A 26210-nucleotide genomic window follows, 5' to 3' on the forward strand; every position below is an offset into this window, starting at 1 on the left:
GAGGTCCCCGTAGATGATCCGCACATGACAGTACCTAGCATGTATCTCAACCGTAGTCGCCCGAAGGTGCGCACGCATATATTTTTACCCGCAACCGTGTTTAGGCCCTGTCACACCTTTCCGGGCAAGCTACTCGGGCTTGTTATGTGTAGGGATTTTCTAGCATACCGGACATTCCTGAGGGCGGAAAAGGATTTGAGCGAGTCGAGCACGTGTCTTACTTGCTGGACGCGTTCTACTGAAATTATACTTGCGAGTATACTGTGTGACCTTTGTACCAGTCGCGTGGGGGCTGACAACTCAGTGAAGGAATTCCTCTAATGGAATGGATGAAATCCCACAGAATTTCATTATCTTGGCTGCATACGGGACTGCGAAGTACCTGCGTGGGAGTTACCTGGGAAGTGCTGCCGCTAAGGGCCTCCTACTGGCGTTCTGCGTGGACCTCTACGGGCATTCCCGCGACTCACCCGGAAAAAGTTTTGGTCATGCTCAAAACTTGGCTGCGGTTAACTCGGACTTGCGTGAGCACCTCTGGGCAACTACGCGCTAGATACTGTCAGGTGCGGACCAACTGCGGAGAGCTCCAGGGAATAAATTTGTTTCCCCGCAAGTCAAGCCGCAAAACTTCCCCCGTACGGTAGGACAAGGCATGAATGAAAATTGCAAACATTCTTGTTCGCCCGCTGAAAATCTTCTACGTGCTGGAAACTACCTCCTCGCCACAAGCCCGCGTAGCTTGTCCGGAATGGTGTGACATGGCCTTTAAGAGAACATATATCAGCAACTTGAAATACACTGGCAAGCTGGCCAATTTCTAAACCTTGGCAAAGCATAAGGAACGATTCCTATTGAGGTTCTGATGTGTATTGTAAAAGAGTGATAACATAAAAATGGGAGTTTTATGACGTGCATGTCAACAGACATAGCCTGCCATGGACTCTAAATCCATCCAGTAAATAAACATGAATAAAAATCTCTTTCACAACAAGAAAAGAGCAATTTACTCTAGACACTGTGGGATACACAGACTTATACAACATACCCTTCATCATATTACAAGTTTCAGTTCAAACTCTATCGCTTGCTTTCAACAGATTCACTCATTGGCATCTCGAGTCAGAAATGTCTACCCACCTGGTAAAGTACGCCATGTATGTGTATGGACAGTTGACGGCACCAAAGCCAGACAGGATAGCTGCCAGTGTCACCCCGATCACGCCGACTCGGCTAATGACCTGCTCAATCGATAGAATGCCTGAAAACAACACCAGAAAGCAAAAGATCCGGAACAATCAGCCATAATTCTAAGTCAATCAGCTTAAAGTAATTCTTTTTTTTTTAATAGCATATCGCGTGCTCAACATCACTCAACATAGCATGACTTAAAACAATAAGAAAATTAAGATACGTCAGAAAAATTTGAAAAGCCTGGTTTTTAGCAAAGTGCTGCATGGCTCAAGATAGTATACAGGGATGGAAAAACACTGTGACATACATTGTTCCTCAGAGCCCTGCGCAAACATTGAAAGGATGCTTCATTTGATTAGGCTGACTTTTTTGTTTTGGTAGATATAAAGAACTGTCTGCTTTACCTTTCAGAGAGAAATATTCGGAGTGTGTTTTAATACAGTTTAGTTTACAAACGCCAATCCAAAAATATAGCAATTTAAAACTGACAGTTCAAACACGAGCTCGATTTGCAAGACAGTGCAACTGCTAAATCAAGAATAAACATCATAAGTAGAATAAGCAGATGCAATAAATTTGTGGAAAGAGAATGCACACTCACCATGTTTGGGACTGAGGATGGGGAACGGATCACCCAGCTTCCAGAAGAAGTAGATGAAGACAAACCACGCCCCAAACGTCAGGATAAGAGTCATCCGCCGCTGAGCGACTGAGGGCGAAGAAAGCCGAGTAAAATCGAGTAATTTGAGACACTGCTGCCACTGTAAGTCTGGCCAAGGCTATAATTCTAATACTGTAAACGTGGAAACGTATTGAAATTTTTGCGCATTTTGTGCAACCAGAAACTAGCATGAAAATAAAAGCGTGCGAATATATTTGCTTGCCATATGTTCCAGTAGTTGATGTCTTGGTTCCATGGAATTAAGAACAAGCGAAACTTATCTCACCCGGCTGAGCGCGAAAAATTAGTCGCACAAAAATATCCACTTTTACAGTATGGATTTCTAGCAAACCTAATACAGGATAGATATGTAGTGTGAGAGATAGTATGGTTCATTTTTATACAAAGTATTTTCTTGAAAACTGGCATTTAAGCTAAACACTTTCATTTATTCAACTAGTGTATGAACAACCTGCTGCTAGACAATATCTTTTTCACTGCAAGTTTTCTTAATAGAATTCTTCATCATGACTTCAAGACTTCTTATGCAGACTTCTTATACAAAGACTTCTCCATAATGAATGACAGCAAACACAAGCACCACTAGAAAAACATTTCAGTCCTTCAGGAGGTAAGGTCCCACTTATTACATCAGTGTAAATCTTTCATTTCAACAACTGTGTGATGCTTTTCTTTAAATTATCAATTACTTTTATGCAACATTAGGAAGGGGCTATTTGTTTTTCCTTCAAATGCCCCACTACCTTTTTCAGAATTTTTTCTCTCTCCAATGGAGTAAAGTTTCCCATAAAAACCACTAATTGCTTGACAGCAAGTATATATTGCAATAAAAAAAGTACAAATTGCTTTACATATATGGTTTGATTTCTAATCAATGACATACAGGTACAGCCTACTTAAACACGTCACTGACTTTTACTGAATTATATGTGTTACATTTTGTAAACATTGAATACCGTATTTCCAAATGATTTTTGGGTTGGTTTGGTTTGGTTTGGTTTGGTTTGGTTTGGTTTGGTTGGGTTGGATTGGGTTGGGTTGGGTTGGGTTGGGTTGGGTAGGGTTGGTTAGGGTTGGGTTGGGCTGGGTAGGGTTGGGTTGGGTAGGGTTGGGTTGGGTTGGGTTGGGTTGGGTTGGGTAGGGTTGGGTTGGGTTGGGTTGGGTTGGGTTGGGTTGGGTTGGGTTGGGTTGGGTTGGGTTGGGTTGGGTTGGGTTGGGTTGGGTTGGGTTGGGTTGGGTTGGGTTGGGTTGGGTTGGGTTGGGTTGGGTTGGGTTGGGTTGGGTTGGGTTGGGTTGGGTTGGGTTGGGATGAGTTGAGTTGAGTTGAATCAAAATGAATGAAATTGAATTGTTTTTCTCACCAAAAGGGATGCCACTAACAAGGAAATATGCTATGTACAAAGGAAGAACCACGATGAGAGTGAAGAGAATGGCGTACAGGTCGATCCTCCAGTGAAAGAAACGTGAACTGTAATGAGTGGGATAAATAGAATACAACAAGTAGTCAGTAGTATTCAAAGAAAGAGAAGTAGATATTAGGCAGGGCTCGACACTAACGGTGGCCCGGTGGCCCGGGGCCACCAAAATTGAAAGTCGGGCCACCAATTTAAAAAAAGGGCAAATTTGGTGGCCCGCCTCGGGCCACCAAATTTATTTGAAAAGTACGTCAATTAATTCGTAACTTTTTGCGCCGGAAATTAGCAGTTATATTTGTTCAAAGGATGGATGAAAAGGACTGAATGAGTGCCTGAGAGTGAGTGTTGCGAGTTTGTTGAGGTTTATTTATGAGTAGATGTATGTCCAACTTCCAATTCTTACTATGACTGGATAAAACTTAGATATTTGACTCAATTAAAAAAACAGGACTTTTAATGTTTTTTATTGTTTTTTTTTCGGGCCACCAAATTTTTCTCTCGGGCCACCAAAAATTTGAAATTGAGGATTTTGGTGGCCCCATCAGGCCACCAAACAAAAAAGTTAGTGTCGAGCCCTGTATTAGGTATTGAAATAACAGAAACAATAACAGGTATGAAACTTTTGTGGATTGGAGCTGATAGTCTTTATTGTGGCAAAAAACTTTTTTGAATTGCCACTGGCATTCAACGTATTATGTAGAAAAACAAAATTGTGTGCATTTTACCTTTGCAAATCTTGGCTCCTTGCCCAATTTGCAAAAGTTTCATATATTAGAAAATGTATGGTTTTACAGTATCTATTTCCTTACACCACATCTAAATCAGAAGTCCTAAGCTTCTACTCATACAAAGATAGGAACAGCATCACTTCCACGCTGATCCAGGCTGAAAATCCAAGACATAATAACATTGATGGAATTGGAACACTTCAAATGAAACACATTTCAGACAGTATGTTCTTGCGATCTTCGTAAATAGAATGCAAAATCTTTGAGGTTGTGAGAAATATCCTTTCTTGTAAGATCTGGTTACATCTTACAAGATTTGAAATTACCATGTACAAGGCATCCTAATGAGAGTCACTTTGTGTGTTCTATGTAAACACAAGATGGATACCCCTTTGTTCAGAAACATATCTGGAGCCAATTATGTATGCTTTTGTACAGGCTGGTCTCACACTGGAAATTATTCAACCCCAGGAATAGTTTCTTGCGAGTGTTTGCAAGTGTTAAATTGCTCAAGCTCCCAATGACTAAATGAACCACCTGTCCCATATATGCATTGTTACATAATCTGAGCTTGGCTTCCTTCCATTTTGCCCTTCTCAATGTATTTTCGACTTCATTGTGATGCATCATCATGTTACCCATATAACGATAAAGATCGTAAAAGGAAGAAAAACTCGCTCAAAGCCAACTTTATTCTTTTTAGAAATATTGTCATTGTAATGAAATAGGGTAATCAATTCAAAGCTTATCTAACAAATTCATTTCTGCCCAACTCCCCCCCCCCAAAAAAAAAAAACAACAAAAAAAATGAATTATAATTTACCCAACATTATATGTGACCCGTTACAACAAAAGGATCCGAAAGTCGGGGGAGGACAATTTTCTGAAAATGGCATGATATTATTCCCGTACTCTTCTACTTAAATTTCATATAGCACAACTCATACAAGAACTTGGTTGCGGAGATATCGATGATTTTATCAGCGCATGTCATGTGGTTGAGGATATCAGAGTTACGAAAAAAACGCCTTAAAGTTGTCCTTCTCAAGCTATTATGGTCATGGGGAGGCAAGACAGTTTTCACCGCTTGACAATAGAAGGCACGCTCCTAGCGACCTCCGCCATGTTCAGTCAAGCTTAGCGCCAGCGGTCTACGTACAACCAATCGGTAATCAGGATGCCACGCACTGACCAATAAGATCACTCCCTCGTTGCTAGGGGCGGAGTCTAGCTGTGACACTAAATCCAAATCCTCGGACACGTTTCTCTAACATTGAAAGTCGGGAAATCATGGCCTAGAAAAACGTTAATTTCTTGCCTTTCCTTTGATCATTTAGCTTCAAAATTTCGTCAGATGATGGACAAAACATTACACTACAAAATTATGCCAAAAACAGAAATCCGAGTGTTTTGACCAATTTTGATGATGTGACTTCAAACTTAATTTTCTCGGCTCGGCCGTCAGCGACTTTAGGATCCTTTTGTTGTAGCGGGTCACATATGGCTTTTGTGATGATGCATCACATATGGGCCATTCTCAGATTAAGTGTTCAATTCCATGTGAGTAAAACCGAAAAATCAACCACAAAGTAATACATTCAAAGATGTGTTTTCGGTAACTTCAAAACCGGTCAAATACGAAACAAAAAGTGGAACATTCTAAATGATGGCCATTCATTGAGTAAAAATGAATTGAAATAGAGCATCATATATGATTTTTGATCACCAATCAGATACGTTACCGCAAATTTACATGTTGTAATGGACTCCTAACTTTGAATTAAATTTATTGTTTTGATCCAATTTCTGTTCAGGAAATGACATCTGTCCCCCCTAAAGATATTGGGGTTTTTTAAGAGGTAAAGATGTTGTCATCCCTTGCTAATTGGTAGAAATTATTTCTGTGTGGTAGGTTGAAATATGTTTTTTGCTGAAATGAAATATAACCTTAAGATTCACTTTGTATTTTTAGCAAATTTCGCTTACAAATAAAGTTTCGCTTACAAATAAAGTTCGCCCACAAATCATGCAAAGGGAACGATCCGATCTGGAATTTCCACAGGAAACAAATATGAATTGCTTTCCTGGGGAAATGACTATTGAAAAACATCGAATCGCCTTTGGTAACGTATCTGGTAAAATATAAGTAATAATTTTAGTTGTGTATGAATTAATAAATATCACCTGTTTATTACCTCATGAATTGATGTAAAAATGAATGATGTAAGCCCAAATTAACCATTTTAAACATTGTACGTATATTTAAACTATGAAATATAGTGGAAAAGAGCCCTAAATGTGAAAACTGAGTTCTTCATTCACAGAATATTCTCATCTTACATCTGAATGTATTTATCCATCGGACTATAAATATTCATTAAGTTTTGATGGATAATGCAAACAAAGTTTTAAAAATATATTTTTGCAGGCACTTAGAAGGAAGTAGGTATAGTCTCTATGAACTCGATATACTAAAAAGTTGTTTGACCTATGGTAACGTATTTGGCTCACCCCTTTTAATGAAAATGAATTAATAATTGTTCAACTTATCAATGAATCTTGAGTAGTTCTTCATATGTTGAAAAACACTAGAATAGATGCAACAGAACACTGAAACTTTTCTCGGAAGCTTTTCATTAACTACTTTTTACTCTTTCAAAGTTTGGTAACGTATCTGGCGTACCGTAAATGAATCTGTCGGTGAAGTTACAGAGCAATTTCTACTGAATATTCTTCATTTGAACATAACTTTAATTTTTCATGGAAGCGTCATTCTAAGCAGAATTGTTTTATGAACACTTTGTCTTACATAACATTATTTGTCACCGCGGGTGCCCTGAATTATACGTAACGTATCTGCTAAATCTGAAAAGCAAAAAACTGATATGCTGAATCATAGCTTCGTCTTGTAAAATAAACGTTCAAAGTTGTTGCATAGAATATGAAAGTGGCTGGGTTTTATAAAATAGAACTTTGGAGTTTGTGAGCACACAACGATTTGTTTGTAAAAACATTTGCAATTTTTTTTCAGCATTTTGATTATGTGGTAACGTATCTGTCGGAAAACTTGGCATTAAGTTGTGAGACACTGACGCAGAAAGAAAAATCATGTGGAAGTGTTGCTCTTTTTCACCTCTCTGTCCTTTTGGTGTAAGAATATAATCCTGAGGTCCAACAAAATGAAGCATGTAATGTGTAGGGATGAATTTTGACCAGATTTGATCCCCAGAAAGCACAAGACCAATGAGCAAAATTCAGTCACGTATCTGTGGTAACGTATCTGCGGTAATGTATATGTATGGTCGATCATGTTATTATGAGAGCGATATCTACCAAATATTTCTCACTTGTACTAAACTTTAATGTTGAATGGATGCGTCATTCCGAGGAGTAATGTATAATATACAATTTGTCTGACATTGCAATATCTGTCGCAGTGGGTGGCGTGAAATGTATGTAACGTATCTGTCCAAATAAGAATGTAGAAAACTGATATTTCAAACATTGTACCGTATTCTCAATAAAGAGCTGTTGCACAAAAAATCTAAGTACTTGCAATGTATGAAGTATATCCTCAGGGTTTCATATATACACAGGGTCATTGCATAGTCTTGTTATTTTTGCAATGCTGTAACACTAAAGAAACTGGTAACGTATCTGGCGGTGAACTTGGCGACAGGTTTCAAAAGGCTATAAAAAAAGAAGTCAATAAAAATTTTGGAACTTTTTGAGTATTGTGATTAGCACATATGATATGCTCATCGTCCATTAAAATGATATTTGGAAAGTGTGTTTGTGGACGGAGAGGAGCAATAAAACATAATTCTGAAATAGCCGGCGACACTGCGTGTTTGGGGTCTTAACGAAGTTTAACAGCAAGATTTTATACAAAAAGGCAGACAACCGCATTTGATCGTGTTTATTTTTAACAAATAAAGTCCTCGTGATATATTATAAACATTTAAATAGTATCTAATAGGTTTCACGGAACCGCAAACTGTCATGGAATGTCGGCGACACCAAAATTCCGTATTTGAACGCTTTTACTGAGAATGGGCCATATAGATGTTGCCTTCAGTACATTTGGCCATTTCTGTGGAATGATTTCCAAACGATTTCCAGTATTGAGTCACACCTTCACAACATACCACACACTATTGTAACAGGCAACTTGAATTATTGTGGTATCAACGTTATCAGTCCTAATTTCCCATCTTTGCAGTCTATCTGCAACAAGTTTCTTTTCCTCCAGAACTCTGAAACTCGTTTGGTCTCTGTACTGTTTCATATCAGTACGCTACACCACCAACACACTGGGGCTGTCGCGGAACAGAACGAGAAGACAAATGCCCTTACTCTGAATGAAGGATGCCAAGGATCTCGAAGATGATGAGTTCAAATAAAGTGCAGGAGAGGGCAAAGGTCACTGAAAAGGTCAACTGTACACTGCCATGGTGGACCTGATTGAAAACAAAGGGAAAGGGAAATCAATGTGAATCTCATTCATCTCTCTACTGTTTGTAGTATAGTGGCATAATTACCTCTATTCCTTCGGCAAAGTTCAAAAGTGGTATCCACTTGCAAGACACCATGACAAAATTTGAAGATAAGTTGATTTCAAGATGGGTACAGTAAGTATAAAATTAATGAAGGAAATCATTTATGGATTTTTTTTTTTTTAAATTCATCTAAAGTGTTTACTCTTTTTTTTTTGCAGAAAAAGTGTAGTTATAGATATTTTCTCTTCACTGTTTCTCTCCATGAATAGGATCGGTCTTTTTTTTGCTTGTTACTTATTTATTTTATTTACAGAGAGTAACAGTAAAATGCAAACACCAATAACTACACTAGTTATCTATAACAAAATAATAATGATAATCATTCCTTTCATATAACATGCCTTTCTAAAGAATAATGTATTGTGGATAAGACCAGCAAGAATGAAAGAGAGGTGAGTCGAGGAACTGGGCAACCATTCCAACTTCATCATGTCACTGCCATGAACTGGCTACAGCTTTAACAGCTGGTAGTGCTGCTGCCCAGTAAGCAGCAGGGGACACAGGTTCAAATCCCATGCTGGCTCCTCCTTTCTTGCAGTTTCACTTGGTCTTCACAGTAAAATAGATAAGTCATGACACAATAACTTCACATGGCATTTCAAAAGTAAGAAAAAAAAAGTTCTAAACAAAATCTTTGCAATCATTGTAAAGGGTAGTGGCGAGCAACAAATAATGTAGGAATGCACCTACCTCGTAATTTTTGAAGAGCTTGCGCATGAAAAATATCCAGCCTCCCAGAAAGAAGAGGATCTTTTAAAAAGAGTGAAAAAAAGAGAGAAGTAAAAACAAAAACAAAAAATAAGATAGTAAAGTTTTAACAATGTCATCATTAATAGTGAATGTAAATAAAAATTACGCTGTTCTGGGTACCTTTATCAGTACCCATCAAATACCAAAATTCGATCACATGTGTAATGGATTGGATTAGTTTCCATTCTACATGTAGCCAGTGGTCAAAATTTTGGATGGCTCACACCGACTTGATCCTCCCAAAACAAGAGACATGTAGCCCCTTAACGAACTTAGGGTCTAGAATAGACCAATTGACAATTCACATGGGCGTTCAATGCCACAGAATTCTAGACCTAGGTCTAGGACTAATCAAATGCAGATCTAACTTCATTAATGTTACTTGTCGTGCCTGTTACAATGTTAGACAGTCTACAATCTTGACTTCATAGAAACCGCATATTTCAGAATGCATGCTCTGTCTAACTAAATGCAAACAATTTCTGCAGACCACACACATCAGATCAAACACACGACACACAACACACACTGTCATTACATGGGCATGGATACCCCCGTGTCAACTTGGGAACACAGTTTAATGTCACTGACGTACAAATTGAGAGGCAAGACTCCCTACATACATGTACATTTAGGTCAGGGCCGGGCTATGGAGGTAGGTGGGAACAACAGCTCACATAAATTACTGAGTAAATTTAGATGACTGTACACGAGCCGGCCGACGCACCCCAGCCCGCGGGCCGCGCTGCCAGCGGCAGCGCAACCAGCCAGCAGCCGGCAGGCGTACCGTCCGTACACACAACACAAGCAAAGAGAACTCGATGCTCCTGCTCAATGTGAGCGAAAATAGGAATGGGGGAAAATTCATTTGTATATAAATGTCATTTACCTGAGTGCTGAACATTACAAATGAATCGAGAAAGAAGGCCATCGTGTCTAGCACTTAGACGCTGTGTCAATTCAAATCGCTAAACCTCATTCATCACTCAACAACCAATGCCACGGTGCACATCACACTTTGTTGACCTACACGGGGGCTGCCATTTTGGTTCACATCTAGTCTTTCTTGATCTAGACCGTTTGGCATTCTCAACGCGCTTCGATGTTATTTGAAGGTCTTCATTTGGATCGATGAGATGATAAAAACAAATAAGTATGCATAAAAAATTAAAACCAATTAGGATCACAAAAAAAGCTGTCTCAGAACTTTAAAACTTGGTGAAATGAAGACATTCATCGAGCATAGTTAGAAAAGAAGAACCTAATTCAGACTAGCTGAAATAGTGTTCCTGTTATCAGGCAATGAAATAGTAGTTTCATGTATTTTATACAAATATATTGAGTTTGTATTTATCTGACCATTTCCTCTTCTGAATACCTGTAACAAAATTAATAATGATGAAATGACGGTGACCCAAATCTGTAATTGAGTTCAGAATTCACGGAAAATCTATATAAAGTTGATAATATTTGGGAGTAAGTGTTGCAAACAACACAGCTTCTCCGCTCCTCTATCACTCATTCACGATCTATATCACACACAATTCACAAACGCACGAAACCATTGCAGTAGCAGTGTGTGTGGTGTGTACGTACGTCACAAGTGCAGTGCATGCATACATGCAGGCAGTGTGTTGTGCGGAATATTATTTTGCTACACTGAAATGTATGTAAAAACCGGTGGAAGAATGCGTGCTTATGAATGTCTTTGCTACTGCGAAAGAAGTCGTAGCTTATCCTGTCGCAGATTCCATAATTCTGATGGCAAATACTGATACTGAAGAGACGCTGATTCTGAGAAACTCTTAAAGAAAATGACGGTAGAACAAAATGTACTCCGTACCCACAGACCTTCAAAGGTAAGGCACTAAGAGATGTAATGGGCATTTGACGCTTCAGATTTGTGTATAGTCCCAAACATTGCAACCTGTGTTATTGCGTGTGTGTACGTGAGTGAGTAGCAGTTGTCTTGCGCTGCTTCATGCATGTGTTGCTGTGTAGTGGCAAGGACAAGGTGTCAAAGTAAACATGACAAAACCTAAATCTCCACTCCCAGTTTTCCATCCTTCGCCTTTGACGTGCATGTTTATTATCGGTTTTTATTGCGTCTACTTTCCAGGAAATACGTACATGTAAGTTATAATGCTGTTTAGTAAACAATTGAAAAATTTCTTCCAAATATCGTTTCAATAGAGAATGTATTCAGCAGTGTTCATTCATGTTCAAGAGCTCCTAAATCTGAATGTTGAAAACAAAGCAGGTCTAGAATGTAACTATTTACTAACACAGACAGCACTACCACAGGAGTGCAAATCCAATGAATTAGTTCTAGACCTTTATTAAAAACTGAGGTTAGTGAGGACATGTGGATGTCATTTTTCACTTTTAACTCGTCACTGAATTTGTTTAGACCCTCCTCTAGATACATGTAAATTTATTCTTCATCTTTTGACAGTTTTATACGTAGTTTAGTTCGGCTACCAGGGGTATTATTTTACTTCTCAAATTTGATTAGCAGTTTTGATCAATGGGAAAATACTTTGACGTCATGTCAAGAGTTGTGTACATTCCTGTGTGAAAAACCTGCTACAAATGTACAGTGTACACACAAGATATTTTGTGTACAATTGTACTCGTGTGTAGCAGTCATATAATTTGAAATATGCATAGCAAATTGTGATACTAGAAAAATTATTCCCTGTTTACTATCATTTTCCTCTTCAGAAATTCATTAAGTGTTGAAATTTGTGCATTGACTGGCTACAATTGTATGTTACTGACTTAATGGTGGTCATTAATCATCAGCAATCATTTGTGTCTATACAATGTGTGTCTGCCTGATTACTTTGTCTACTACTGACTGCAAGCTGTTGAAATTATGTAAAGCAAGCTGCCCATAATTTGATCATAACGATTTGATCACCCGCTATGTAGAAACCTTTGCTTTTGCACAAGGTCAAATTTTTGCATTGAAAGTCAAACCTCGGTGAGGGTTTTTTTAACTAACATTTTATCATTCAAGTTCTTGTAGACCAAGAACGAACACACAAAAAAGTGGAAACGGGTTTACATTGCTTGCATGTTAAACTATTTCCACCTGCAGTGTACTGTATCTGGTCGATTTGATTTACAGCACTGGAAAACAAAATCAGACCTAACATATTTTATTCTACTTTTTGGCTTGTTTGTTTGTTTGTTATTACTGTAATATTAGATTCTGGTGTCATTTTGTCTTGTATTTGATATTGCCCAAGCATTGTACAACTGAATGTGCAAAGATGAGTGAATATGTACATTGTAGTTGCATTGTTCATGTGGTACTAGTAGCTAGAGATTTGTACCATTGAATATTGATGAACCAACAAATTCTAAAAATGTTTTGGCTGTTTATCAGTAGACTTCTGACACTACAATAATTTACCAAAGGTTCCCCCTCCCCCATTTGTAATTTTGTCATACTTGTATGTTTAAGTAAACATGGGCAGCACATGACTGACATCACCAATTTACATCAGACTCATGTTAAAAATTTGTGTGGAGGTTGTTATTGTTGTTAAAGTTTTTTTTTGTTTTTGTTTTTGTTTTTGTTTTTTTGCTTTCGATTTGTGTGCTGAAAATTGATGCTACATTGTATCTACATTTGTATGTGTGGGGTTCTGTATCTTTTTGGCTTACGTTTGAGGTCCAAGGTTCGGCATAGTGAAACTTTCCTCCCACCTGATTTTCCTGTTTTTTTTTTTTTTTTTTTTTTTTTTTTTTTTTTTTGGTGGGGTGGGGGGGGGGGGGGGAGGGGATTGCATCTTCTTGACAATCCAGCTCTGTGTGTTCAGCAGATTTCTCAGCCTCAAGAGGCCTAGTCCACTCTGATGCATGAGAGGTGTACATACAACACCAGAACCTACAGTATCATTGACTCCTCTATTAAACCCAGTATATCGAAAAAAATTGATGTGAAGTTTGAAGGGAAAAATGAAATCAGGAGCAGTGTGGAGGTGCATCACTGTAATTTTTGTCTTTCTTTTTGATGATGCTGCCCCAGTGTTCCCCCGTTGATGGGGTAAATGGCCCTACATGTATCTACAAGTAAAAGTCAGTGTCTTGTGTGTGGCCAATGGGCTGCGTGGCCAGTGGGCTGCATGGCCAGTGGGCTGCATTTCTTGATTGATTTTATTCAAACTCAGCATGGCTTATGATCCGTTATATGGAAATGTATTCATTTGAACTTCTTACTGCCTTTAACTTTTACTTTAAGTGGTATCACCATTTGCTTGTCTAGTTTTTACGCAAAATAATTTACTTTTTAGGGTCTCATTGTCTGCACTCTTACAAACTTTTCTGAAGTTTTGTGTGGAGGTGTATCATCATACATACTTGTTTATTGTGTGGAGGTGTATCATCATATTTGTTTTGGTTATGCTGCCCCCACAAAAAAAAAAAGACTGTGAAAACAGAAACAAACAAGGATTTCCTCTCGTTTTTTAAATCTGCATTTAGGCCAAAATATTATGTTTGTATAAGGTACCATATTATCATGTGATTTACAGCTTAGAATACCAATGCTCATGACTACAATACATTGTAGTACCATGGGGGGAGGGGGGGGGGGATGCATAATCTCATGCCTAGGCCTCGGCTGCTGTTCTCTTTCTCTTACTGTGCCATCTCTGCTATCAATATTTTTAAAGGTTTCATGAAATTATTTTTACAAGTACATGTGCATTGTACACAACTTCTTAGAAACAATAACACCCAAAATGTCAATGTAACACATCAACTATGCTGAAAACCTTTAGGATTTTCAGCCCCCCCCCCCCCCCCCCGAGAGAAGAAAACAACAAGAAAATAAAGCAAAATTTGGAAAAACTATCCCCTCTCAGGAAAAAGGAAAAGAAAAACATGAAACATCAAATACATTATCTGTGGTGTTACATGTACGGTATGAAAAAATGTGACCCAATGCAATGTGTGCTGTTTCAGCACACTGTACAATTGTGCACACTATGCAATGTACAGTACTAAAATGCTGGCCAACCAGTAACATGATCAACAGCATAGCTTAAATACAAGCTCTTCCAGCACAGTAGTAAGGGTGTAATCTATCCTATCACGCAAAACTACTTGACTGTTCATTGATACTTTTAACCACTTTTGATATACAAGTGTATACATCTCGAAAGTGGAAAGTGTTGTTTTTTTTTTAAATTAATAAACTGTATATCTGGGATGAATCTCTAGATTCAAAAGACTCAAAGTCTCACTCTCATTAACTCTCTTGTTTCAAGGTTATAATGCAATTGTAACTACATTGTAGTTATTTGAATGCATGTAGAATGTGGTTTTTTTTTTTCTGTTTTGACCAGATATTTTTAACTGAATAGTAAGATTTGTTTCAAATGTCATGGAAAGGTTAGCAAAAATTGTGGCTGACATTTGCATTCATCACAGGAGCTCTTAACACTGTACATTGACAGGAATGCAGAATGTGCTAATTACCTGGTGCATGTATTATGCTGTTCACACATAAAATTCCCCAGACCTGCAATTTGATTAAAATTGACTCTATGCATTGCTTAATAAATAGTGTCCAATTTCAAGGAGAACATTTTGTTATTGATCTGCATCCATGGGTATGAAATGGTAGAATGAGAAATTTGTAAAAAAAATACATGGAAAAAATAAAATGCAAAACAATGACATACTGCACATTGTACTTGGGTTTGATGGGTTCTTGAAAGCTACCTTGACTGATCCATGTACAATTGTACTTGCATGGATGGTACAGAGATGCCAACTGTATACATGTACTTTTTGTGCAGTATGTTTCTGCCAAAAATGCAGCAGGTTGTATAGAAACTAAGACCCCGTTTACAGTGCGGGGCCGGGCTCGGCTGCAGCCGAGCCCGACCTCAATTGCGCGGCCGAGCCCCGCAATTTTGTTTGTTTACACTGCTGGGCTCGGCCGCGCTTTTAATTTAAGCCTTTCAATATTTTGTCGTAGTGGCACTCTGCTTGTAAACAAACGCAATTTGATATTGTCTGGTTTTCAGACCATTTGCCAACTGAATACCATGACGACGAAGTCGCCATTCGGGCAAAGGCCTTTGTCAAAGGAAAAAATCCTTTGCAGGACAAAAACCACCTTAAACTATGCTAGTTTTCGATGTTGAGGGGTTTAATATCCTTATTAGCGAAATAGTACAGGCAGAGGGTTTGGAAGCCAGACTAAAATCGGCCGCGCATTTGGCCCAGTTTGCGTTTACACTGAGAAAAGGCCGGGCTCAGCCGCGGCAGAGCCGCGGCCGAGACCACCTCCAGAGCGAGGCCAAATGCGAGGCCAATTTTGGCCTCGCATTTGGCCTTTTGCGCATTTACACTGAAGCGGGGCTGGACCGGGCCGGGCCGCAGCTCGGCCGCGGCCGAGCCTCGCACTGTAAACGGGGTCTAACTGCTTTCCCTAAATTGTATTACGACACATGTGTCGGTTGAACGAAAGGTGAAAATGCTGGGTACTGTACAGTTATCTTTCCACCAAAAATATGCCTAACTACAGCTTGTACCCTCAGAATCCTGCAGTGCTGTTTTACAAGGTACGTGTACACACAAGTACATTTAGATGTAGACGCTGTGTCTCAGAATGGTTGACTGTAAAAGCTGCTAATTTCACATTTGTAAAAACCGTATAATAGTGAATGAGGAGGTCACAGACGTGATGTTATTTTTCGTGATTTGACGCAGAGGCTATCGTACATTGTAAGTGCACTACATGTACAGCGTACATGTAATGTCTGTTCATTCATACTGCCACTGTTCTGCAATCAAGTTCACTGCATCCTCTCGCAGATTTAGGTTTGTTGATAAGGAGCGATGCGCGTAATGTTATTGTGTGTGTGTTTCCGACCAGCCAAGGCCATGGTTTCGCCCCAGTTCGGAAGGCACCAAATGCTGTGAAATGAGCATGTCAATATTTTTGTGCGGCAGATTAACTCGATCAAGATCAGGTGCGATGTTTCGGGTGTTTTTGATTTCGTGGCCCAACAGTGATTTGCGAAAAATTCGGGAAGATTTAACCCTCGTAAAAATAAAAGCTTTTACAGTAGGCCCTATCTCATTGGGAATGGGAACGTACAAAATGCTGCGACTTCGATGCTTGTAATGCTATTCTAGGACGGTACAAAACCTTTACATTAAGGAGCATTCCATGTGTTACCACCTTTCTTGTCACTCATTATCTATCTACAATGTCTGGATGGTTGGATCGCATAATGGCATGAGTGCCATTTTAAAACATTTCAAAGTACCGCTACAGTATTGTAGGTCCATCATCGTAATACAGTACTCTCCGCGTAATCGGGTATCGCTTAAACGGGTACTCCGTTTAATTGGGTAGTGATGTCAAAATCAGTTCCAATGCACATTAAAATTACCTGATAATCGGGTTGCGTCTCCGCATAAACGGGTAAATAATTTTCTTCTAATCTAATTTCTACCCACATTTTATCACAGATATAACACTTTAAAAAATCATGAATGTCAAATTTTCCACTACTAATTGCATTCTCTGCTTGATTTGCAAAGAAGACCGATCATTTGGGGAGTGATTAAACATGAAAACACATGTACCAGTACCAACTTGTCACACGTAAACGAACATTACAAATGTAGCTGGCACTCACAACTGCAGACAGACAGGAGTTGAACACTTTTGCGCTCATCCCTTGCTCCGCAACAACATTCATAATACGAGAAGTTTGCAACGAAAATCAGGCCATGCACCAGCTCCATAATTTTGCTTTTCCCCAGTCACTTCATGAAAAGTAACCCGACGTTCTACGTGACTAGTGCACGCAAAGAGACGTGTTCATTTTGGAAAACGCCTGCGTGTTAGCGAGGAGTCTATAGTCAAATGACAAAGTTTTCTGAAGACATATTTGTCCATAAAAAGAGAATAAATTATTGCTTATGACTAAGCAAGTGTAAGGTATGTATAATGTGCCGTGCAAGTACGCGTGTTAAGCATACAGTGTAGGTGTTTGGTGCATGCAGTGTACAATTCATGTACATATTGTGTGTGTCAATTGTGAATGAGACATCTTCTGTTAATCGGGTATCCCGCTTAATCGGGTAAGAAATGCTCTGCTCAAGCCTACCCGATTATGCGGAGAGTACTGTAGTAAGCAAATAATCAACGTTGGTGAAGGTGATGGGAAAAACTATCACTTCCAAGGCGATCTGGATGTAGCCATCTTTCCGAAGCGCAGCTGAGGAAAGATAGCGTACACATTCAGATTGCCAAGGAAGTGATAGTTTGTCTCATTGCCTGAAATCAAAAGTTGATTATTTGCTTTATATTCCACATCTAGGCCTATATTCCCGTTTAATTCCACATCTGAAATCATTTTAACTGTCGGGAACAAGACGGGAAGGGGGGAGGGGAACAACACAGCTAGGTTTCTAGATCTAACATGTTAGTTAGACTAGACTCCAAGTCCAAAAATACTGAAACTGCAGATCTGTAGGGCCTACATTAGGTCTAGCGAGAGTCGGAGAGTCTAGACCTATGCTAGGTTGGTATAAATCTAGGTCTCCTTAGGCCAAGCCTTTAGGGCTTAGGTTCCGTTCACTTACCAATCATGTTGTTGCTAAAAACGCTGAACATTCTGAAACACGAGCAAGGCAACTATACAGGTAGACTACGTGCACGCACGGTACAGTAACATACGAGTCAACTTTGACGTAGGCTGGCGATTACGGCTGTACAACACGGCATCATCTCACTGACGCTAAAAGTGCGTTGCACTGTGGTCTATCACTTGACCGAGGTCAAATGATTGACCACAGTGCAACACACTTTTATTTCGTGCGTACTCAAAATTATAAGTTATATCACGCGTTAGGACTGTATGGACTATAAGAGATCAGCGAACAAAAATGACTATCATCATAGAGTGTAACGAACTTTTCTTCTTAGGTGATGCGATGGGCAAAACAATGCTTTATCACGTGATCAGCTCTTGACCAATCCTATAACAAGATTCTTAGTATGAGGAATGTAAATAAATATAAAACAAAATATAGTAGCCTTTCCAGTGATACCTCACTTGTCACATAAGAAGAAGTATTCTTGAAGTTGTGAATAAAAATATCCGATATGTTCCATATAACTGCTGTATATATTCTTTATTTCTTGGCAGCTCGAATCGCACATATCTCACGTTTAAGCAAGAGTGGAGTTAATTACCCACGCCGATGAAAATCGGCAGGGGGTTATGTAAAGGGTTCCGTATGTTTGTTTGTTTGTTTGTTTGTTGTCCCCGCCGAACGAGTTCGAGCAGGGGACTATGAAACGGGCTCCGTACGTGTGTGTGTCCGTGTGTCCGTCCGTCCGTCCGTGTGTCCGTGTGTGCGTCCGTGTGTGCGTCCGTGTGTGATCAAAATCTTCAATTTGCTACTTCTCTGTCATTTATGAGCCAATTTTGATTCTGTTTGCTTTATATGATAGCACTACATGGGAGCTTTGAAACTTCTACACAGAATTTCAGTCGTGACCTTTGACCTTGATTTTTGACCTATATTGTACATTTTGCTACAAAATGCTACTCCTTCGCCATTTCTAACCCGATTTCGATTCCGTTTGCTTTATGTGATGGCACTAGGTGAGGGCTTCAAAACTTCTACACAGAATTTTGACCTTTGACTTCTTTGACCTTTGACCTTGACCTTTGACCTATATTGTACATTTTGCTACAAAATGCTACTCCTTCGCCATTTCTAACCCGATTTCGATTCCGTTTGCTTTATGTGATGGCACTAGGTGAGGGCTTCAAAACTTGTACACAGAATTTTGACCTTTGACTTCTTTGACCTTTGACCTTGACCTTTGACCTATATTGTACATTTTGCTACAAAATGCTACTCCTTCGCCATTTCTAACCCGATTTCGATTCCGTTTGCTTTATGTGATGGCACTAGGTGAGGGCTTCAAAACTTCTACACAGAATTTTGACCTTTGACTTCTTTGACCTTTGACCTTGATTTTTGACCTGTATTGTACATTTGGCTACAAAATGCTACTCCTTCGCCATTTCTAACCCGATTTCGATTCCGTTTGCTTTATGTGATGGCACTAGGTGCGGGCTTCAAAACTGCTACACAGAATTTTGACCTTTGACTTCTTTGACCTTTGACCTTGATTTTTGACCTATATTGTACATTTTGCTACAAAATGCTACTCCTTCGCCATTTCTAACCCGATTTCGATTCCGTTTGCTTTATGTGATGGCACTAGGTGAGGGCTTCAAAACTTCTACACAGAATTTTGACCTTTGACTTCTTTGACCTTTGACCTTGACCTTTGACCTATATTGTACATTTTGCTACAAAATGCTACTCCTTCGCCATTTCTAACCCGATTTCGATTCCGTTTGCTTTATGTGATGGCACTAGGTGAGGGCTTCAAAACTTCTACACAGAATTTTGACCTTTGACTTCTTTGACCTTTGACCTTGATTTTTTTGACCTGTATTGTACATTTTGTTACAAAATGCTACTTCCGGCGGGGACATATATTACGCACCGCGTAATTTCTACTTTTCCTTGTTTGTTTTTTGTTTGTTTGTTTGTTTGTTTGTTTGTTTGTTTGTGTACAAGATAACAAGAGAACGGGTAAACGGATTTGCACGAAATGTTCAGGGAATGTTTGGATAATGGCAGGAAAGAATCGATTAGATTTTGGTGACAATCGGTTGACCCTTGCAAATTCTGTGTGACCTTGAAGTTTTGACCCTATGGTATAGTGACCACTCCGAAAATTTCCTGTTTCTCACTTTGCGATTTTCCGCTACCATACGAAAACCTAAACTCCCAAACGATCCGACTTCGCTGCTCAAATGTTCGTAAGAATTCCGAAATTTACGTTTAGGCCTGTTTGAGGGACTATGTCCTTCTAGATTTATGAAAGTTCGTTCTCCGTCGTCACAAACTGGCCCGTATTTTGATGATTTTTCAAATTAACATTGATTATTTTTTTCGTTGGAGGAGCATTTGCTCGGTGGCAGTCACACTGCACGATATGCGCGCTCAATGTCAATGCGTGTGCAAGGCCGCTGAAAATGCATGCGCTCTACACTGTTGGTGCAAAATTGCATCGGGGACGTTGCGGCGCTCGTTGGTGACCGCATACTGGTGCAGTAGACATTTGCATTCAACCCATGCATTGAATAATTCCCGTAGACACTAATCATAGGGGTAATTGCCTAGGGGGTACGTAAATTTTGTTTTTCTTTTGCGCTTTTGTGGATACCATCAAAGATCGTACACTCATACGACCTTTGATATCATCACACTCAATCAAAATATCAGAAAACGGCGTATTTCTCGATTTTTAGCGTTTTTCGGCGACCCGTCGCGTAGACAATACTCTTAAAACTGGACTTAATTCGCGCGCGCTTGAAAAGTTCCGATTCTGCACTTGACGGTGGAATTTGGGATTTTCGATGGATTTTGGGAGGAAACTAAAGGACTTTTCTGTTGTGAATGAGTGTTACCGTATGTGAAATGATGCGATTTGCGTGTGATGTGACTGTAGAACCAAAGATCGTACACTGAAGTGTACGATCTTTGGTAGAACTCACTGGCTGGTGATAAAGCACACTGGCAATTAAGTGACCGAATTCTGGTAGATGACCCAATGCACATTATGTTTACCCCGACTGTGTACTTAAGGCGTGGGTCTGCCGCCTTTGACGGCCCCTCTCTAGTTTGTTTTGCAGTCAAACTCTTATGTTTCCCTGCACTTCTGAATGAAAGACCAGCAGCATTAAAACACCCCTACGCTGCTGTGGAGCATCCACCAATCTTTCACATCACATTTTATTTAAAACTAGAGAGGGGCCGTCAAAGGCGGCAGACCCACGCCTTGTACAAAGTCGGGGTAAACATAATGTGCATTCGGTCATCTACCAGAATTCGGTCACTTAATTGCCAGTGTGCTTTATCACCAGCCAGTGAGTTCTACCAAAGATTGTACACTGAAGTGTACGATCTTTGGGTCTACAGTCACATCACACGCAAATCACATCATTTCACATACGGTAACACTCATTCACAGCAGGAAAGTCCTTTAGTCTCCTCCAAAAATCCATCGAAAATCCCAAATACCACCGTCAAAAGTGCAGAATCAGAACTTTTCTAAGCGCGCGCGAATTAAGTCCAGTTGTAAGAGTATATTGTCTACGCGACGGGTCGCCGAAAAAGCGCTAAAAATCGAGAAATACGCCGTTTTCTTGCGGGATATTTTGCTCATAGCAAGCCGAGAGTGTGATGATATCAAAGGTGGTATGAGTGTACGATCTTTGATGGTATCCACAAAAGCGCAAAAGAAAAACAAAATTTACGTACTCCCTAGGCAATTACCCCTATGATTAGTGTCTACGGAAATTATTCAATGCAAGGGTTGAATGCAAATGTCTACTGCACCAGTATTCGGTCACCAACGAGCGCCGCAACGTCCCCGATGCAATTTTGCACCAACAGTGTAGAGCGCGATGCATTTTCAGCGGCCTTGCACACGCATTGACATTGAGCGCGCATATCGTGCAGTGTAACTGACCGAGCAAATGCTCCTCCAACGAAAAAAACAATCAATGTTAATTTGAAAAATCATCAAAATACGGGCCAGTTTGTGGCGACGGAGAACAAACTTTCGTAAATCTAGAAGGACATAGTCCCTCAAATAGGCCTAAACGTAAATTTCGGAATTCTTACGAACATTTGAGCAGCGAAGTCGGATCGTTTGGGAGTTTATGTGTTCGTATGGTAGCGGAAAATCGCAAAGTGAGAAACGGGAAATTTTCGGAGTGGTCACTATATCATGGGGTCAAAACTTCAAGATCACACAGAATTTGCAAGGGTCAACCGATTATCACCAAAATCTAATCGATTCTTTCCTGCCATTATCCAAACATCCCCTGAACATTTCGTGCAAATCCGTTTACCCGTTCTCTTGTTATCTTGTACACAAACAAACAAACAAACAAACAAACAAACAAACAAACAAACAAACAAACAAACATACGGAACCCTTTACATAACCCCCTGCCGATTTTCATCGGCGTGGGTAACAAAACCAAGCAGGGAGACACCGTAGGAGGAACACACGTCCTCTATAGAGTTTTATGGGTAAGGAAATATAATGCAATGTCCCCCCAGACGCTACTCAAGTAGTCTATGCAAATGTGTGCATACGACCTTCGCAAAGGTTAAGCGTGACATGGCTATAAGGGTTGCTCTGACTGTGGAGAGAAACATTTGTATGATTAATATACTAGAGTAGTTGCAACCAATGCAATAGGAAACCTCAAAGAGAAAAATATATATTATTATATATAATCGATATCATCTATACCTATGCAGAATTAAAATAAGTGCATGAAATGAGCTCATCACTTGGTACTAGGCTAAGAAGAATGAATGGTATATAAATAAAGATGATGTCACTGAGTGGATGTGCGTGTAGCATGTGCTTGATGTGGCGTAGAAAAATTCTGAGAGGGGTCTGCAGCTGAGACTACTCCTCAGCAGATCTTTAAAATGCTCTCTCCAGGATCATTGATAACAGCTGACAAGCGAGGGAGCCAGATGCCTGCATTAGGTCGACTCGGATTCCACACATACCACGCCTGGAAGATCTCTCGGGCCGGGACTACACAGTCCCAGTATATCGTGTATCCAGGGCTGCCAACTCTCACGCATTGAGCGTGAGACTCACGCAATTCAACCAATTTTGACTGTCTCACTCTGATAAACGAAATCTCACGCTAAACCCCCTAAATGGACTGTACATGACTACAAAAATAAATATATCTCTAAATTCTCTGATATTCCGAATATCGATATGCCCAAGCCCAAAATGTCGAGATTTTCCAGCGCGGGTGTAAAGCTTAACCAATAATAATCGTTTTCGGTTCGCGCGCAAAGACGAGCTATTGGATTACGATTGGCTTCTACCTATACCACGTGAGCGTAGCGTGTACTTTTGGCAAATTACAGTATTGTATGGCTATGACGTGTGCTTTACATCGCTTTACATACACTGACTGTGTACGTAGTACGTACGTACGTACGTACGGCCGCACAGCAGGCCGCCAGGTGCTAGCCAGCGAGGTCGCTCCGCTCCCTCGTAGTGTCTCACGCCAAACTCTCACTCAAGGTTGGCAGCCCTGGTACTATACACACACTCTTGTTGGGCTCTTTTACCCCCGCAGGATGATGGCGGAGGATGCCGGGTATCCACGGAAACTGCATCCCTCTCATGGATCATTCCTCTTGTCTCGAGGGTAACCGGTGTATTTTGGGAGGCGTGATGTGCAAATGTGCATTGTTCACATGGTGCGTCAGTGAGGGAGGGGGCAGACAAGGGTTTAATGTAAAAATATTTTCCACATTGGTGATTGGAATTAAAAACAAGTTATACAAATCACAAGCAGTAGAAATATGATGAGGGAAATGGCTTCAGTAGATACCTAAAGCCAACAATAATAATATCAATGAAGATAATAAATAAGAATGATAATGAAGATGATGACCGTGATGAGCATGATGCTTATCAAATGATGATAATGATAACAATGATATAAGAAGTGATGGATACGGTGATAACAGTTACAGTGATGCAAAAATACGTCAACATTCCTAATGAGAAAGAGAGGAAAGGAAAAAAGAATAGATGGGGAGATGATTTAATGATAAGGAATGGGCCTAGGAGGAACAAGAGAAGGAGGAGGATGTAGACAAGGAGGAAGATGAAGACAGATGATAGTGATGGCTATGATAACAGCAGAAACTGCTATATACAGAGATTACAGACACTAAGGTCACATTTCATTTTTAAAAAAAGTTGATATGATGCATGTAGCAATTCTTGCTGGAATGACAAGTGTCATGGTAGGGACAAGAATCACGCTTCCTGATTAGCTGTTGCTATGGGCAGTTGCCATTCCAGGAAGAGATTGTATCCTAACATCGTTTATGAAATGGGGCCCAGAAGCTGCAGTATCACTTTCACAAGGAAGAAGATAATTTTGGCAAGATGATGAAGGTGAAGACGAGGAGGATATGATATTTATGATGATTTCACGAATGATAGTGATAAAGAAAAGGAAGAAGAAGAAGAAGATGATGATGATGGTGATGGTGATGGTGATGGTGATGGTGATGGTGATGGTGATGGTGGTGATAGTGATGGTGGTGGTGGTGATGGTGATGGTGATGGTGATGGTGATGGTGATGGTGATAATGATGGTGATGGTGATGGTGATGGTGATGGTGATGGTGATGATGATGATGATGATGAAATAACTTCATAATGGCGGTGATAATGAAAATTAAGTTGATGAAGAGAAAGGCAATGTCAGTGATGAGGATAATGATGGTAATTTGTTGAAGAGGAGTAGGAGGAGGAGGAGGATTATGATTGTCTTGATCATGAAAATGCCGATACTGTGAGCTGTTGTTTCTGAGTTTATCTTGTCAAAATCTGTTGGGGTATCTCCCAACAGGCCTACTAGTCAATCTCTCTGTAGTCTGTAGCCTAGAGCTCTCATGTGCATGTTTCAACAGGAAGACCCAGCTGTGGTATCTGCTGAGAGTACAAGTGAGGAGGTCATTAGGGAGGAGGACACTTTCTCCCCCCTGCTACAAATTGCTGTGACATCCTACTTCATACCCCACCCACCCATACACTCCTAACTCCCTCTCCCTCCTCCCTGCATACACACACACACACACACACACACACACACACGCACACACATACACACACACATTATCTGTATGCTTTACACTTTCTATCGTACAGTATGTGCACATATGGAAAAATCTTCATTGTGTTGAAAGTGCAAAAGCTACAGTGTACCATCCATCCTGCTCATCTGTCAAGTGAGGAGATCGAAGGGTGGACAGTTTGTCCTTCATGGTGCGAATAATTCTGTGACATCCCTGAAGAAAGTGCTGCAGCTGCCAGACATACATGTACATGTAGGCATCTTGTTGGCAGGCAGCAATGAAATCAAAAGAGGACACTTTATTTTTCCTTCATTGTCCACAAAATTCTGTGACGACCTTCTTTATAATCTCATCTCATCCCTCTTTCCCTTGCTGCCCCCACCCACCTGAATATTTTTTTTCATCAATATCCAACCCCCTAACCCTCTTCTCCCCCCTCCCCATGTGCCCTGCCCTTCCCCCTCGTAACAGGAGTAAAGATGAGCGAGACAAGAGTTCACCTTCATCCAAGATTCCACAGAGCTCTCTCATCCATTGTGGTTCCCCGCATCCTCCCATTCAATCTTCACTCACTCTCTCCATCACACACAAATGATCTCTTTTAAACATGATCTCTTTGGGTTTTAAAGGGATGGTATAGTATTGGTTGAGGTGAGGATTGAGCTTCTAACTTCTTGTGAGATACCGAGAAACTACTTATGAAATAGTATAGAGCATACCATTCTACGAGGAATTCAAAGTTTATTTGATGAAAATCGGTTTTGGAATAGCTGAGACATCCAAAAACAAAGTAAAACAAAGCCATCATAATAAAAGATAGGTCCCACCTTTTATTCAGATCACTCTGTTTTGGGGTATCTCAGCCATTTTAGAACCAATTTTCATCAAATAAACTTTGAATTCCTCTTGGAATTACAGGCTCTTTCATATTTCATAAGAGATTTCTCACTATCTCACCAAAAAAATGTTAGAAATCTGAGGTTACGCCTCAACAAAAACTGTACGATCCCTTTAACCTACGATGGGACCGAGTCAGAGACAGTGTCGCTCGAACTCTATTAAGAATGTGCCATTTAAGTTCTGTGGCAAGAAAGAGCAAAAGACA

General features: G+C 40.0%; 2 protein-coding genes across 2 annotated transcripts in view; one reads left to right on the forward strand and one right to left on the reverse strand.

The window, feature by feature from the left end:
* The window catches only part of LOC139716544 (Golgi pH regulator-like), a 19205-nt gene extending 8849 nt beyond the window's left edge, over positions 1 to 10356 (reverse strand). Inside the window, exons 1-6 of the mRNA XM_071628081.1 lie at positions 10215 to 10356; positions 9266 to 9325; positions 8373 to 8476; positions 3235 to 3341; positions 1793 to 1900; positions 1138 to 1258 (exon numbers count right to left, since the gene is read on the reverse strand). Coding sequence (XP_071484182.1) covers positions 1138 to 1258; positions 1793 to 1900; positions 3235 to 3341; positions 8373 to 8476; positions 9266 to 9325; positions 10215 to 10256 — 542 coding nt within the window. The 5' untranslated portion in view covers positions 10257 to 10356. The remainder of the gene's footprint in view (positions 1 to 1137; positions 1259 to 1792; positions 1901 to 3234; positions 3342 to 8372; positions 8477 to 9265; positions 9326 to 10214) is intronic.
* Positions 10357 to 11020: 664 nt separating this feature from the next.
* Positions 11021 to 26210, forward strand: part of LOC139716545 (ubiquitin carboxyl-terminal hydrolase 25-like) — a 49851-nt gene continuing 34661 nt past the window's right edge. Inside the window, exon 1 of the mRNA XM_071628082.1 lies at positions 11021 to 11184. Within this exon, the coding sequence (XP_071484183.1) occupies positions 11140 to 11184 (45 nt within the window). The 5' untranslated portion in view covers positions 11021 to 11139. The remainder of the gene's footprint in view (positions 11185 to 26210) is intronic.

The sequence above is a fragment of the Diadema antillarum genome, unplaced genomic scaffold, assembly GCF_040938485.1.
Source record: "Diadema antillarum isolate AM-2024a unplaced genomic scaffold, OU_Dant_1.0 scf00000066, whole genome shotgun sequence".
Lineage (NCBI taxonomy): Eukaryota > Metazoa > Echinodermata > Echinoidea > Diadematoida > Diadematidae > Diadema > Diadema antillarum.